Source organism: Mustela lutreola, chromosome 8 (assembly GCF_030435805.1).
Source record: "Mustela lutreola isolate mMusLut2 chromosome 8, mMusLut2.pri, whole genome shotgun sequence".
NCBI classification, from domain to species: domain Eukaryota; kingdom Metazoa; phylum Chordata; class Mammalia; order Carnivora; family Mustelidae; genus Mustela; species Mustela lutreola.
This window is the reverse complement of record NC_081297.1, coordinates 83,109,401-83,126,605: the sequence shown is the minus strand read 5'-3', so window position 1 is coordinate 83,126,605 and position 17,205 is coordinate 83,109,401. Positions and strand designations below refer to the sequence as shown.

The 17,205-nt window shown below is 37.8% G+C and overlaps 2 protein-coding genes across 5 annotated transcripts in view; one reads left to right on the top strand and one right to left on the bottom strand.

The window, feature by feature from the left end:
- FGFR1OP2 (FGFR1 oncogene partner 2) overlaps positions 1–4,211 on the bottom strand; it is a 38,606-nt gene extending 34,395 nt beyond the window's left edge. For 2 of the 4 annotated variants that reach the window (XM_059185831.1, XM_059185830.1), the window contains exon 1: positions 3,941–4,211. The gene's annotated coding sequence lies outside the window, so the exon portion shown is untranslated. The remainder of the gene's footprint in view (positions 1–3,940) is intronic. The other 2 variants (XM_059185829.1, XM_059185833.1) reach the window with 2 other exon arrangements.
- A 142-nt stretch (positions 4,212–4,353) lies between these two features.
- INTS13 (integrator complex subunit 13) overlaps positions 4,354–17,205 on the top strand; it is a 29,031-nt gene continuing 16,179 nt past the window's right edge. Inside the window, exons 1-7 of the mRNA XM_059185827.1 lie at positions 4,354–4,902; positions 5,868–6,104; positions 8,100–8,174; positions 13,301–13,503; positions 13,873–13,953; positions 15,217–15,307; positions 17,065–17,193. Of these exons, the coding sequence (XP_059041810.1) occupies positions 5,880–6,104; positions 8,100–8,174; positions 13,301–13,503; positions 13,873–13,953; positions 15,217–15,307; positions 17,065–17,193 (804 nt within the window). The 5' untranslated portion in view covers positions 4,354–4,902; positions 5,868–5,879. The remainder of the gene's footprint in view (positions 4,903–5,867; positions 6,105–8,099; positions 8,175–13,300; positions 13,504–13,872; positions 13,954–15,216; positions 15,308–17,064; positions 17,194–17,205) is intronic.

Sequence of the window (17,205 nt, the reverse complement as noted above, 5' to 3'; positions counted from 1 at the left end):
TATGTTTTTGAGCACTCTATTCTACCTCTGGGTCTTTTTTATCTATCTCCACATCAATACTATGTTGCCTCAACTGTTATAGTAGTAAAATACACCCTTACTATCTGGCATGGCAAGTAACCCTCTTCTCTTTCAAAATTGTTTACTTATTCTTAGCTTTCTCTTAAACCTAACTCAATCCAAATGGACCTCTGGGGCACCTGGGTGGCTCAGTTGGTTAAGTGCTGGACTCCAGATTTCCCTCCAGGGCACCTGGATGGTAACTCTTGATTTCTGGCTCAGGTCATGATCTCAGGGTTATGAGATTGAGCCCTGCATCAGGCTGGGGTGAAGCCTGCTTAAGAGTCTTTCTCTCCTTCATCCTCTGCCCTTCTCTTCCTCTAAGAAATAATTGGAAAACAACAACAACAAAGCCAAATGGACCTCCAGAGCACTCTAGATCAAATTGCTAGGTATTAATTTTAATGAATTCAAACTGTTGGTAGATTTCTAAACCCAAGGAAAACCACCTTATATTCTTTTGGTCAACAGGACAAGTGTTATTCCCATTTCATCAATAAGGAAATAGACTCTGGGATCCCAAATGTAAGGAGCTGAATGGCAGCACATGCAGCAAGGAAGGAACCACGCTAGCACCAGAAATAGATCCTGAGTCTAGCACCATACTTAGAAGCCTTCGTGGATCCTCAGGACCATTTACCTGTAGCTATGTAAAAACCATCTGTCTCCCTGGATGAAAAAACAAATTCCCTGACCTGCTTCACCAATGGGATTTCCAAAATATTAGAAAAACTGTTTATCAAGCCAGCAACAGAAAATAAAAGGGGGTGTAAATGAAGAAAATATTTAAAAAAACCCACCAAATTCCAAATATTTTCCATTATAATTAATAAAAACCTACCATCCACTTTAAATAGGCATCACAGTTAATTATAAAATCAATTAATGTTTACTGACAGGTTTTTTGAAGTTAAAATTAACACCCACTTTAAAAAATCTTCTCTAGATTGCATAATGAAATACTGTCAAAATAAACTATATTTAAAATTTGCTTTATAACTATAAAAATATACCTATTTAGAAAAAGGAATTCTAAACATCAGGTAATTGAAAGCATAATTCTGTTAACACTTCAGAAAGATAGTGACACAGAGTTTCTAAGAATCTGCATGCTCATTTCCTGTATGTGAAACAACAGAAAAGTTTAAAATATTTTATAACATGCATTTACTTTGCCAACTTTTTTGAAAATCATTGTTTTCTCTCCCCTTTTTGGCTAGTAAGTGGAGTGGGAAGAAGACTGCTTTCCAAACTCTTTAACGATTGTTAAATATTTAAAAATAAACTCCAGTAAAAAAAGGGAGTATTTTCCATTTATCTGCCTATTTTTACAGTGCTTGTCATAACTGGTCACGGTGCACTCACATTGTTTTCTATATGTAGGTAAATTATAGGTGAAATTTTTCTAAAGTAGGTTTTCCCCTGCCTGTACTAGCCATATTCTCGCCCACTTTGCCACCCAAAGATATCGGCAGACTCCTGGCAAAGGATTCAGAACATTCTGCTGCTTATAAAAGAGAAACCACCACCCACTCAAGACAGCAACTGCCAGCTGTTTAGTTTTACATTTTGGTCAAGAAAAATGTAAAGAATTTCAAGTCACTCTTCTTTCTCTTTTAACCACAAATCTACTATCCCATAGCTGGACATACACAGAAATTATGACTGATGGTTATGACTGGTGACTACTGATACACCACAGATTTGTCTTTAAATATTAACAACCAAGTTTAGTTAAAAAATTTTATTGGACTGTTTAGGCAGGTACTGCAAATATTAATTAGTAGATGATATTAACAGATACATATTGAGGGGCGCCTGGGTGGCTCTGTCAGTTAAGTGTTTGCTTTTGGCTTAGTTTGTGATCCTGGGGTCCTGGGATGGAACCCCACATTGGGCTCCCTGCTCATTGGGGAGTCTGCTTCTTTACCTCTCTCTCTCTCAGATAAATAAATTAAAAAAAATTTTTTTTAAAGATACATAAGGAAACAGAAAAATAAAAAGGCATAGTTATGGCTTTCTTAGAAACTTTTAATCTAAAGAAATCAAGAATGTATGTAAATTAAATATGTAATTAAACATCTTATAAGACAATATATTATTGTATTTGAGAGCGCAGAAAATTTGCACAATCTTTGAAAATGATGGGAACAACATGTTTGGAGCTTTATGAAGAAGCTAAATTTTTAAAGTTGGAAAGATAGAATTTAAAAGGACACAGGAGAACTTTTTTTTTTTTTTTTACCTTAGAATTGTAGCTAAATATAAGTTGCCTATACTTATAGATTCAAACAGGTATGACAGGTCAAGGAACTAACCTAATCTAAACCAGTTATTTATAATCTATGGGCCAAGGAGCCATTGGAAGAGTTACGTGGATGTACACACACCAAATATGATCTTTAGTCTAAAATATTTTTCTTACATATATAAATATTTCTCTATTTTTCAAATACAGACAGATACTAGTATAATAAAATATAAAATCATTTAAAAGCAGTTTTTTCCCATTATGCATAATCTCAATTAACAAATACTAAAAATACAATTACTTGTGTTGGGGTACAGAGTTTCTCATTTTCAAAACAGGTCAGGGGACTTTAGCTAACATACAATGTTCCTTCTGGCTCTAAAATTCTGTGATTTTTTAAAAGCACTAAGGACTCCTATTATGAATATTTAGAACTACTGCATTATAAATATGTATACATATTTACAAATGTATATACAAATGATGCCTATTATGTATATACAAATAATGCCTGCTATCCCCTAAACACTGGACTAGCTTTTGTTACAAAGATGAACAAGCCAGGATTCCAGACTTAATCTCAAATTGACACAAGAGACAGACACATGAACAAATTATACAGCCTAATAGATACTCCAGAAGAATCATTTCAAGTGCTCTGGGAGCACCAATGGTATTATTGATATCAACTGGGGGAGTCTGAGAAGACAAGAATCTATGAATTGGGTCTAGATGGGTGAAGATTGGGGTAGAGAGAAAGAGTAAGCATTCTAGACAGATGATACAGCACATACAAAGGCACAGAGCTGTGAAAGTGCATGACATGTTTGGGCAGCCAGTTCTGGTTTGGTTGCATATTAAGGTATTTGGAGGAAAAGCAAGAAGAAACTAAAATATAAAATGAACTGGAACAGATAGTTAAAGATCCTGAAGCATATCATGCTTACCAATTAAGACTGAACTCCATTAGGCATAGAGTTAGGGGAAAAGTTTAAGGAAAGGAGTGATAAAAACATTTTAGGATGATATCTCTATGGAAGGATGATGGTGGAGAAACCAGTGTGTGTGTGTGTTGGGGGGGGGGGTCGGGCAACTGCAATAATTCTGGTGAAAGAAGGAATAATATAGAGCAGAGCGAGTGGGAATGCAGAATCCAGGATAAAGGTTTCCATTGGGACAGGAGAATAGATACTGGTACCATTATCAGAAATGGGATACGGAAGAAAAGCAGGAGAACAGCAGCATTCCCTGGAAGGCAGTTTCAAGAAAGAGGGACTAGTTCCATCCATGAAATACGCTGCAACGCTGAAAACTGAAAACCGATAGGGTCCCTCTTCCCTCCTCTCAATGGTAAGCTCCCAGGTGGGTTGAGGCAGGAAGAAAAAGAGACACGAAGATGCGTCCAGACAAGGTTCGGGCCAGACTTCAAGAAACTTTCCGCACCTAAGAGACCCGGAAAGAGGAGCTGGGGCCCGGGAAAAGGAAGTACCGCTCCAAGAAGCGGGAAAGGAGCCCCGGGAATCGGAGGGCGGCCAGTAGTTCCAGAGATGCGAAGAACGACGGCGGCCCTGGGAAAGGAAACTTCAACTCCCTACGCCCGCTCTTGTCCCTCGATTTATCTCCACTTACTCTGGTCTCAATCCCTCGCAGCCGTCAGTTGTGGCGTTACGACTCAAAGCCTCTGCTAGCAGGAACCTAAGCACCCAAGGGAAGAGACTCCTCTCGCCTCTTCAGCTTCTTCGGCCAGCAGACTCAGAACCCAGCAGGGACTGTCAGTCGAGGGGCGGCTGCAGGGGTCAGCGGAGCTCAGCCCCATCACTGGCCCGAGGAACACCTCCACTGATCGCCTGCGACCAGAGCTCGCAGAGCCCTCAAACCTCGCGAGATTTCCTGCCTCACGTTGCCGGGTGGTGGGGGAGGCAGAGCCAAGAAATTTATTCGAGGCTTCTCGCAGACATGCGCGAGAGGTGGAGGCGGTTCCCTTCTACGTCCCTCCCCATCAATCTACTCAGGCTTCTGCTTGCCTTCTCGCAAAGTGTCGCGAGTTTTGCCAGGGGAAGCCGACCTGGGTGGAGAGGCGAAGAAGGGGAGGCCGGGTGGGAGGGCCGTGCGCCTAAGGGCCGCGGCTGGTTTAGCCGGTGCTGTGGTTGGTACTTCGCTGTTGGGGAGGCTCTGAGTTCGCCTGGATCAATCTTCCCAAAGGGTTATTGGGAAAATTAGCGGGTAGAAAATCTTGGGGTTCGGAGGCATTTTTTTCTTGGCTCCGCCCTCTTCCTGTTCTGAGAGCTGGGCGTCTGGCCCACCGAGGGGGAAGGGCTGCTTGGCGGGGCTGAGGAAGAGGGCTTTGCGCACGCGCGAGTCCGAGTGTGTGTGAGTGTTTGTGTTCACGCGCACGCGCGCGCGCTCCTGCATTTAGGAAGCCTGGGAAGGACGGGTGTGCTAGGAGATGAGCGGGGAAAGCATAGTCCCCAGTCTTTGGTACCAGACACTCCTGACTGTGCGCTGACCCTCCCCACCCAGCCAGCAGCCTTTTCCAGAGAGGCTGTGGTCCATAGCCTCTGTTCGTTTTCACTGCAGGACCAGGCACGAAAGTAAGCGAACCTCGATCCTGAGGTCTTCCCTATCCACTCACCTTGTACTTTCCACCCCCCACCCTCCAGCAGAGTGTGTTGAGGTTTCTCAAAGAGTTTGCATGAAGGGGAAATGCGTTTGAAAGCAGAAGAAAATAGCTAGGTCGTAGAAAGTCAGTTCGTTTTAATGAACACTTTTGCTCTGCTTACCATGTGCTTTTTGAATGTGGATTGTCTTTTCAGTGTAAGGTTTTATTAGAGAAGCAAGGGAGTTTTTATAAGAAAAAGTTTAAAAGTTTCTCCTCCCCAGCAGTGTGGAATGTAGCAACTGAGTTTTTCTGTTCTACATGATAAATTACTGTGGTGTTACAAAAAGCTAAAGGGGAGACTGTATTTGGGGTCCTTATTCCTAATGTGAAGACCCGATATGCAGTTGTCTTAGGACATGTTTATATGGGGGCTTTTCTTTTGCTGTCACTCCTCTTTCCTGTTAATTCTGGCCCACCTCAACCTTATTCAGAAGTCTTGAGACTTTGGAGGGAAGTCCAACTGCTGACTTGGGTTAGTTTGAGGGTTTATATGTGATTGATGTCAGTTAGCAAGAATCATCAGAAGTGTATTTTAAGAGTATTTGTCATTGATTATGTTTGGTATTACGTAAGGGAATCAAGTGCAGTTATTTGTAAACATTTCTTTTTCCTGGCAATTTTAAGTTTATTCAAAAAGCAAAATATATATATACTGTAATTTTGCCTGTGACTGATAGAGTGACAGCTTACTATGGTGTAGCTTATCCCTCCAATTGATAGTTACTTTATGGTCATGACCTCCTTAAATCTTGTCCTTTGTTGGATAAATTTCTTTGAATACTGATTATTCATGTTCCCTACCAAATCTTTTTGAGGAAAAAACATTAATTAGGAACAATTTAAGGATATTAAATGTCATATATGAGACATTTGGCTAATATATTTTATCCCTTACAGGTTAAAACAAAAATGAAGATTTTTTCTGAATCTCATAAAACAGTATTTGTTGTAGATCACTGCCCTTACATGGCAGAATCATGCAGACAGCATGTCGAGTTTGATATGCTGGTGAAGAATAGGACCCAAGGAATCATCCCTTTGGCACCCATATCTAAATCATTGTGGACTTGTTCAGTAGAATCTTCCATGGAATATTGTAGAATAATGTATGATATATTTCCTTTCAAAAAGCTGGTGAGTGTGAAGTACAAGCAAAATCATCATTGGGGGCGGGGGATGGACTTAACTGTCTGTTATATTTTTTACATAAGAATTTACTATAGTTTTGACTTACAGCTGTTTACTACTTTAAAAAATGTGGTATGTGGAACTCTTTTGGGGGATTAACATGCTATCTAATATTTAATTAGGGCCAATAGCAATAATAACAGCTAACAGTTATGGAGCATTTACATGTGCCAGTCATTTCCAGAGTGCTTCATATTTATTAACTTCTTTAATTTTCACAACAATCCTGTAAGGTACCTACTGTAATTACTGGGACAATATTCAAAGTGTATAATAACTAGAATAGAATTGAGAATAACCTTTGAGACCGTTGCCGGTCAAAGCAGAAGGGATGTTGGGTGTAAGCAATGTCAGATTGTTTTGGTAGATATCATGTGAATATCAGCTTTGTTTATTATTGCCATGTTGGAGATCTAGAAATTGAGGTAAATAGAAGAAACTTGTCCTGAGGCACACAGCTAGTTAGAGACAACTAGCATTTGAACCTAAGCAGGCTGGCTGCTTATAGTTTTAGTGGATACACACTAAATTGCTGCAGGATTTAGCCTTATTACAAGAAAAGCTCTTAAGAATGCTAAGTGGAAATTATTTTTTTCCATAAGAAGAGAGATTGAGGATTGATAGATTCCAAATATGAAAATTATCTTCAGGTTTCATCATCTCAGCTGTTTTATTTTGGGAGTCATTTGGTTACCCACAAATGGATGATTTGCTTTGTCTCATTTGGAGCAGCCTAGGCTGAGACCTAGCCAGTCTCTTAGACTACCACAGGCAGGAAAGTGGCAGTAAGGCTGAACGTAGAGAATCTAATACATTCAGATATATTCCAAATTAAAATGTAAATTGTTTTTAGTCCCTCTGCAAATTGTGCATGATGTAGGGTAAAAGAACATAAGGAAGATATGAGGGGAAGATAAGTAGTAATTTCTGATAGAGGCTTTGGTTCAAATTCTGGCATCATTAGCTACCACATTGTGACCTTGATCATATTGCTTAATTTTTCCAAACCTCAGCTTCCTCACATGTAAGCATAACACCTCTTTCTGTGATGTAAGATTTCAGTGAGATAATATAACTAAAATGGCTAGTAGAATATGTCCCTGTTAGAGAAGACTTCAGAGAGAAAACCACTTACCAAATATATTAGGGATGCAAAACTCATATTTCATGGATAGTTAGAAAAAAGATCATGGATTAGATCATGTAGTCCAGGGGAAAGAAATAGTCTTACCCTCCTTCAAAAGGGAGTAATCATCCATCATCTTATATACTTTCTAATATATCCTTCTAATATATCTATTATCATTTTTCTCTGTAGTATTTTTTTGTTTGCTTTTTACTTTAGGATAAAGTCCAGATGGACTATTTTGACATTCAGTGCCTTTCGTGGTATGGCTAGTACCTGTTTCTCTGAGCCTATCTCCCACCCGTTTGCCTGCTGGGACCTTTTCACTCTTCTGAGGGTACACATTTAGAGGCCTATGCATTTGCTGTTTGCTGTACCAGGAATTCTCTATCCCCAGCTCCATTTATGGCTGGTTTCTTTTGGTCATTTGGTTTGCAGTCAGTTGCCAGTTCTGTGGAGAGCCCTTCTCTGACCACTGAACCTAAAGCAGCTAACCAATTTGGTTTTCATAGCATTTATCACTCACTGAAATTCTCTTGTGCATTTACTTATTTGGATTCTTCCTATACTGCCCTCTATCTTACCACTGCCCCCAAATGCCTGACTTACCCCATATTGTGAGTGATAGAACTTTTATTCGTTGCTGTATTCCCAAATCCCCAGTGCCAAGGATAGCACCTGGCATATACTAGGCATTCTAGAACTATAAAGTGAATGAATGAATCAGCAAGCCAGTGCTAGAGACTGCATATTAAATATGATATGATTGAGTGGAATTGGATGTGAATACTAATTATGTCTTTGAACTCTGTTAGGTGAATTTCATTGTGAGTGACTCTGGAGCACATGTTCTAAATTCTTGGACTCAAGAAGACCAAAATTTGCAGGAGGTATGGTTAGGTTTTGAGCTGTAGCCATTTCTGAAAATTATCTGAATGTGGTAATAGTTTCTTGGAAAACAATTTGAAAGATTTTTTCTTTTTATCAGTATACTATTTGCCTGTAGTTTTAAAACAATACTAAATGAAAAACAGCTGTCTTCACTCCAGTCTTTTCCCACTTCCTAGAAGCAAACTTTCAACTCTAGCTCATCTAGTATGTACTTCCATATTTCTAAATAATGGTTTTTACTGCTATTGATTGAGTTCTCAATTTAAACTTTATTTTTTATCATTATTGTTAATGAAAATTTAACTTTTAGATTTCTTGTCACCCATGCTTACCCTCTTACCTTCCCTCATTTTCTCAGTGTTGTTATATCAGAATTTTTGTTAATTTAGAATTGCATATTTGCAATGATATCTGTATAAAGTGTTATTTACTGCTAAGCTAAGTAGTATATATGGGTATATCCTTTCTCTTTTTTAGGTTTTACTGAGATATCACTGACTTACAGCTCTGTATAAGTTTAAGGTGTACCACATAATTATTTGACTTAAATATTTTTTCCTTTTTTGTGTAACTTTTTGTTTATTGCTTCAATTTATCATTTCCTTTTTTTCTTAATTTGCTTTATTTTATATGTATCTTGCTGCTTTTCCTCATGTCTCTATAAAACCTGTTAATATATAGGGGTGCCTGGGTGGCTCAGTGGGTTAAGCCTCTGCCTTCAGCTCAGGTCATGATCTCAGGGTCCTGGGATCGAGCCCCGCATCGGGCTCTCTGCTCAGCGGGGAGCCTGCTTCCCCATCTCTCTCTGCTTGCCTCTCTACCTGCTTGTCATTTCTGTCTGTCAAATAATAAATAAATAAATAAAATCTTTTTTAAAAAGTTAGTATTTTTATCATAAGTGTATGAGAAATTTAGCAGCTTGTTTTTTGCTTGAAATACTTCTTGGAGCATAGTCTTTTGCTCTAGTTTGAACTAGCTGCTTTCTAGGCCTGATGGTTTTTAAACATTATTTGTCTAAGGATATTGAGATTTGTGATAGATTATGTTCTTTGCTGTTGTTGAGTTGGGTGACAGACTTCAGTTTCCTGGGTTCTTTACTGATGAATATGAATATGAGAGGCATTAGTGAAATATTTGAATACATTTTTCTGAATGATTTCATGTTAAAGTTTTTTTGTTAATGGATATCCTTCAATAGAAATAATTTCATCTAAATATGTTGTAAATGGAACTTTTTTTAAAAAAAAATTTATTTATTTATTTATTTACTTATTTGTTGGTCAGAGAAAGCACACGAGTGCACAAGCAAGCAGAGTGACAGGCAGAGGCAGAGAGAGAAGCAGGAGCCCGATGCAGGACTCCATCCCAGGACCCTGGGATCTTGACCTGGGCTGACGGCAGCAGCTTAACTGACTGAGCCACCCAGGCGTCCCGTAAATGGAACATTTTTAAAGAAAATGTGTTTATCACAGTGTTTGGTCTTAAAATGTGATTAGTGTTGTAATATGTAAACATATCTAATCTTTTATTCTTTTGAGGTAATACACTCACGCAGTGGGCTTTTATTGTTTTGGCTTTGCATTGATATTACTCCAGAGCATTCTTAATTCTTTCTTTACTTTAAGAAATAATGTTAAAGACTCTGTACATTCTCTCTGCATTTTCTTTTTGAAAGGGCATGTATTTTTGCTTTACTTTTTTTAAGAGGTACTATGAAGGAAGCCTGAAGCCTCTCTAGTTGTGTCTGAATAAAAATCAGTACAAATTTGTATTGGTTTTCTTTACTTCACCTCTGCAGTGCTATAAAAGTTGTGCATTTGATAATGGTATGTATAGTAATGATAAGAGAATTGCTACTTCCCTCTGCTTTCTGAATGTGAAGGCACATTGTATCATGCTGATTGCTTTTAAATTGTGAACAGAAGGGGAAACTAGTTAGGAAGGCAACTATATAGCAGATCACTGGTGTTTAAGATTATATAAAATAATTGACATTTTGTATACATTATGTATAATCTTGTGTTAACACATTTAATGTTTAGCTTTGGTTAACCATGTCACACCTTTCCCTAATTATTGTGAACAATCATGAGTAACAAGTGAAGTAGACTGAAGATGAATTTTGGGGCTAGAAGGGTTGTAAACATCCTTTGCTTCGACTCCTTTCATGTGCAGGTGAAGGAACAGAGGCCCACGGGAGCCAGACGTGTTTTGACTTATATACCTGGGACCAGGGCTCTTTCTGTTACAGCACATGACTCTATCCTATACATCTTAAATTTTATCACCCAAAATTGTTCAGACGTTTGGGTCTGGTTTTTGTAGGCTCAATTAAATAAAGTTTGAAAGTATTGCACTAATATGGGACAGATTATATTTTTTTCACTTTTAGGTTAGGAGAGATTGACCAGGGTTACAGTGTTTAAAGGCATAGCCAGAATTTCATTCCATCTCTGTCTGATTCCAAAAGTTAAGCCTGCTTTCTGCTACTTTCTCTAGGACCACAACATCCCTAAAAAGCTACTTTTTTTTTTTTTAAAGATTTTATTTATTTATTTGACAGGCAGAGATCACAAGTAGGCAGAGAGGTAGGCAGAGAGAGAGAGGAAGGGAAGCAGGCTCCCCACCGAGCAGAGAGCTTGATGCGGGGCTTGATCCTAGGACCCTGAGATCATGACCTGAGCCGAAGGCAGAGGCTTAACCCACTGAGCCACCCAGGCGCCCTGAGCTACTTTTTTAAAGATTTTTTTTTTTTTTTTTTTTTTTTTGACAGAGAGATCACAAGCAGGCAGAGAGGCAGACAGAGAGAGAGGAGGAAGCAGGCTCCCTGCTGAGCAGAGAGCCCGATGCGGGGCTCGATCCAAGGACCCTGAGATCATGACCTGAGCCGAAGGCAGTGGCTTAACCCACTGAGCCACCCAGGCGCCCCCCGAGCTACTTTTTTTTTTTTTTTTTTTTTTTAAAGATTTTATTTATTTATTTGACAGAGAGAGATCACAAGTAGATGGAGAGGGAGGCAGAGAGAGAGAGGAGGAAGCAGGCTCCCCGCTGAGCAGAGAGCCCGATGCGGGACTCGATCCCAGGACCCTGAGATCATGACCTGAGCCGAAGGCAGTGGCTTAACCCACTGAGCCACCCAGGCGCCCCCGAGCTACTTTTTTAATTGAGTTTCTCCTATGTACCAGGGACTTTGTATAGTCATTTATACACAGTTTTTTTCTTTCTTTTCTGATTACTTTTCATGAATAGGTAATATTTACATAGTTTAGAAATTAAATTTACATATATACATACACATGTATGTATAACCTACATGTACTTATGTACACATATACATATTTGTATGTGTAGTAAAAGGTAGACCTTGAAAACTTTCCGGTTCATCCCCTGACCCAGTTAGTGGTGTGCTAGACCCTGGTTATACCAACTTGGAACAGGTGAATGTGTTCAACTCCTACCAACTTTGTGTTCAGTAAAGCTTGAAATCTGCCATGGTGGGAGTATTTTATTTAACCATACATACCGGCAAAAACAAGTTAGGACTTCCCTGCACCCCCAACTTCAGAGAGAGCTGATTTACCAGCAAATTACTGTTTATCCCCACCACTATTAGTTTTTTATGGCTCATTCCAGAGTGTCTATCCATATACAAGCAAAGTCCTTCCAGTTTGTTCTCTTTCAAGATTGTTTTGGCTGTTCTCTGACTCTTGCAATTCTATATTAATTTTAGAATCACCTTGTCAGTTTCTACAAAGAAATCAGCTGGGATTCTGACATGGATTAAGTTTTAATTGTAGTTGAGTTTGAGTAATGTTACTATTTTAACAATATTGAGTCTTTCAATCCAGGAACATGGGATGTTTTACATTCATTTAGATCTTTCATTTCTTTCAACAGTGTTTTGTAGTTCTCAGGGTATAAAATTTGCATTTCTTTTGTTGATTTTTTCCCAGAGATTTTTCTTTTTGTGCTATTATAAATGGAATTGTTTTCTACATTTTTGGGTTATTCATTGCAAATGTGTTGCAGTACAATTTTATTTTTTATTATTGATTATGTATCCTGTAAATTGCTGAACTTGCTTATCATTTCTAATAGTTTGTTAGGGGATTCCTTATGATTTTCTACATACAAGATCATATAGGGGCGCCTGTGTGGCTTAGTTGGTTAAGCATCTGCCTTTGGCTCAGGTCATGATCCCAGGGTCCTGGTATCGAGCCCTGCATTGGCTCCCTGCTCTGCAGAGAGCCTGCTTCTCCATCTCCCTCTCCAGCTCCCCCTACTTGTGTGCTCACTCACTCTCTTTTTCAAATTAATAAAAATATTTTTTTTCTTTTTAAAGATTTTATTTATTTATTTGACAGACAGAGATCACAAGTAGGCAGAGAGGCAGGCAGAGAAGGGGAAGCAGGCTCCCCGCTGAGCAGAGAGCTCAATGTGAGGCTCGATCCCAGGACCCTGGGATCATGACCTGAGCTGAAGGCAGAGGTTTTAACCCACTGAGCCACCCAGGCGCCCCAAATAAATAAAAATATTTAAAAAAAAAAAAGTCACGTCATCTGTAACATAGAGATAATTTTACTTCTTTCTTTCCAATCTGGATTCCTTTTATTTCTTTTTCTTAATTGCCCGGGCTAGGACCTCCAATATAGTGTGGAATAAAAGCCTTCTTCTACTCCTGATCTTAGAGGGAATATGTCCAATCTTCACTATTAAAGATGATGTCATCTGTAGGTTTTTTGTTGGTGCCATTTTCTGCTTGAGGAAGTTCCTGCCTATATCTAGTTTGTTGATTGTTTTTATCATGAAAGGCCCTAGATTTCGTGAAATGCTTTTTCTGTGTTTATGAAGATGATCATGGGGTTTTTGAAAAATTTTATTGGTATTTATGTTAATTAATTTTCAGATGTTAAATCAACTTTGCATTCCTGGGCTATAAGTCATGGTGTATAATTTGTCATGGTGTATAAATCTTTTTATATGTTGCTGAATTTGGTTTGGTGGTATTTTGTTGAGGTTATTTGTGTCCATATTTGTAAGATATACTGGCTGTAGTTTTCTTGTGATGTCTTTGTCTGACTTGTACATACTCTTGTCAATATAATCATTTTCTCTTTTTCTTCAGCTAATGGCAGCATTAGCTGCTGTTGGGCCTCCTAATCCACGAGCAGATCCAGAATGCTGCAGCATTCTGCATGGTCTCGTTGCAGCAGTGGAAACCCTGTGTAAAATTACAGAATACCAACATGAGGCTCGTACTCTATTAATGGAAAATGCAGAACGTGTTGGAAATAGAGGACGAATAATTTGCATTACTAATGCAAAAAGGTGAGACATTAATCACAATAATTCTTTCACTAAGGGAATTTTAATGTCTTATTACAGTGTTTATTTGAAAAAACAGGGGCAGCATGTTAGTGTTTAGGCATATTTCAAGTAGCCTTTCTAATATTGAAGCCGTATTTATCCAGTTCTAACATACTCATTTCAGTGAAATCTACTTAGATTGTCATCATATCGGTTAATTTGACTTTTTTTCTCATTAGTTTTTCAGCTGATTCTTTGGTATTGTGAGTGAACATGCTAAAGACAGTTCTTATTGAAGTAATTTTAAGTGCTTATAACAAGATACTGCAGCTGAATAGTGTGTTTAATTTTTTCACTGTATATTCAGGTTTGTTCTTTTTTATGCCATAGTGATAGTCATGTACGAATGCTTGAGGATTGTGTCCAAGAAACAATTCATGAACATAACAAGCTTGCTGCAAATTCAGATCAGTGAGTATGATCATAAGTGAAATAAATACTCCATTTTATAGTCCTGTGTTTCATTATAATTATTCCAATGATTATAACAGTAATTGGTAGCATTCCCTTGAATTCTCCACTGGCTCTACAAATTAGCCAAAAAATGTATGTTTGATCAGAAAATTTTTCCATTTTCTCTTTCATGTTAAAATTTTACTTTTTTTTTGATAGGAAAGGTGATCAGAAGGGTAAAATAATACGTACATTTATAAAGCATACTTATTTTGATGGCTTGCTCTCATACTTTGTGTTACAAACTTGTAGTTGGTAGGATTATTTAATATGTACCAAATCAAAACATAACTAATTGCATTGTATGAATTTTTTAAAAGGATTAAAGTTGGGGCACTTGGGTGGCTCAGTTGGTTGAGTGTCTAATTCTTGGTTTTGGCTCAATTCATGATCTCAGGGTCATGAGATCAAGGCCTGCGTTGGGCTTGGCACTGAGCATGGGGTCTGCTTAGGGTTCAGGGTTCTCTCTCTCTCTCTTCCTCTGCCTCTTCTACCACCTCCCCTCCACTCACCAAAAAAAAAGTAAATAAAGCTATTAAAGACATGTTTAGGACAGTTGCAATGTGGAGTTTATATTTGATTGAACTATTACTAATTTTCTTAATTGGAGTACTGGTATTATTGTCAATGAGTGGGATTATTTTCTATTATTATTACCTGATTTTTGTCCTTAAAAATCATTAGTTTTTGTTTTTTTTTTGTTTTGTTTTAAGATTTTATTTATTTATTTGACAGCCAGAGATCACAGGTAGGCAGAGAGGCAGGCAGACAGAGAGGAAGGGAAGCAGGCTCCCTGCTGAGCAGAGAGCCCGATGTGGGGCTCAATCCCAGGACCCTGGGATCATGACCTGAGCCGAAAGCAGAGGCTTTAACTCACTGAGCCACCCAGGGGCCCCAAAAATCATTAGTAAAAGAGAAACAAATACACAATATATTCATTTTCTCTGTGGCGGTTATCTATTAAAAATTATTCCTGATTACAAGACATTTTCCTTTATTTTTCAAACACAAGAAAGTATCATTTTTGCATTTATAGTAAATTCATATTCGTATTAGTACAGCAATTATGTGGTTTTTCTAAATATTTAGCTTTTATATTAACAGCAATATCCGATTATAGAGATATACTGTTTTGATATATTAAACTTTCAATAGTTTACCAACCTGGATTCTTTACATACTGTGTATTCTTATATTCTAAGTAAGAAGTTTCTCTTTAAGTCTCATGCAGATTCAGAAGTGTGAGCTGGTCTTGATCCATACTTACGCAGTTGGTGAAGACAGCCTTGTATCTGATCGTCCTAAAAAGGAGGTAAGTGCGGAAGTAATGCAAGGACAGATCACTGTTATTTATTAATAAGAAGCGCTGAGAAGGGTTAGCATAGGGGCGCCTGGGTGGCTCAGTGGGTTAAGCCTCTGCCTTCGGCTCAGGTCATGGTCCCGGGTCCTGGGATCGAGCCCCGCATTGGGCTCTCTGCTCAGCAGGGAGCCTGCTTCCCCCTCTCTCTCTGCCTGCCTCTCTGCCTACTTGTGATCTCTATCTGTCATATAAATAAATAAAAAATCTTTAAAAAAAAAAAAGGGTTGGGGCGCCTGGGTGGCTCAGTGGGTTAAGCCACTGCCTTCTCAGGGTTCTGGGATCGAGTCCTGCATCGGGCTCTCTGCTCAGCAGGGAGCCTGCTTCCTCCTCTCTCTCTCTGCTTGCCTCTCTGCCTACTTGTGATCTCTCTCTCTCTTTGTCAAATAAATAAATAAATAAAAATTTAAAAAAAAAAAGGGTTAGCATAAAAATGATCATATTGCCAACATTTTCTGCCAAGGTCTTGAGAGTTTCAAAGCAATCTCTATGGCAAAACACTTAGGATGATTCTTATGTTACAATCATAGATGTTAAAATGCTTTCTGTTTTGCTTGCCTGTTGAAATTTAAATGTGTTGCAAAACCATACATAGTCTGTATTGTTCCTAAAATTTCAGTTACTGTAATGGATTTCAGTTGCTTTAATGACTTTTTATTGTATAAGAATCTATTTTTCATCATTAGAAAGGCAATATACTTTTTAACAAAAATAGACTCCGATAAAATTAATTTTACATGTCCAGAGGACAAAGCTAAAACTAATTTTTAATCTTGGTTTTACTTTTTAAATAAATTTGAACAATTTTAAGGGGAAAAGATGAGTCTGCTGATTTTTAAATAGATTGTATCACATAATATTCTCCATCAGTGTTGTGTTTAGAAAATAGATGTATGGATTTATATAGTTATATTAAATGTGTATGTTCTTATGTTCTGGTTTTTCACTTAGCCTTAATTTATATAAACATGGGAAGTATTACCTTACCCAAGTGTTCGATAGTTAAGTGGTATTTTTAGGTCATTAACTCTATCATTGTGTTTTTAGGTGGTTTCCAGTGAAAGCCCCTCCCTTTTTTTTAAAACGTTTTTCTGCCTCTTTTGATAATGTGGGTGCATGTTGGCTTTATTTTGTGATAACTAAAAATTTATTTACACTAAATATTATACCCTGGACTGAGTGAAGGCTTATATAATCTTGTTGTAAGTAACTTTTGGTAGCCTGATTGCATTTTTTGGTGATGAAATATGACATTTATGGCAATTTCCACATTCTTTATTAAAATAAGTAATTTTAGTTACAGGGCTTTTTCCTCTCCACAAAATTAATTGTTTTCTATAGTATTTCTCTCAGCCATTTCAAATCATTTTGCATATAGATAAATAGAAGTAAAAACTATAAACTAAGATAAATATTTAAATCAAAGACTATTCCACACTTAAGTTGCAAGAGAACAAAGACTTTGCCTATTTGCTACATCTTCTAATAGTTCAGTTTCTGGCAGATAATATAGTAAGTTCTTAGTATTTATCTGTTGAGTGAGTGTATGAGAATTTTTTGCTAAAATAATGATCATAGTTAATTTATGGGCCTTTTTATTTTTTCTAAATTCTAAAAAGTAAAAATACTTATATTCCCATCTGTAAACATATTGGCACTAGGTTACACTATATTAATGTTTTATGGGGTTTTTTTTAATACTTTTTTTGTAGTTATCTCCCGTTTTAACCAGTGAAGTTCATAGTGTTCGGGCAGGACGGCATCTTGCTACCAAATTAAATATTTTAGTACAACAGCATTTTGACTTGGCTTCAACTACTATTACAAATATTCCAATGAAGGTAGGCAGCTCC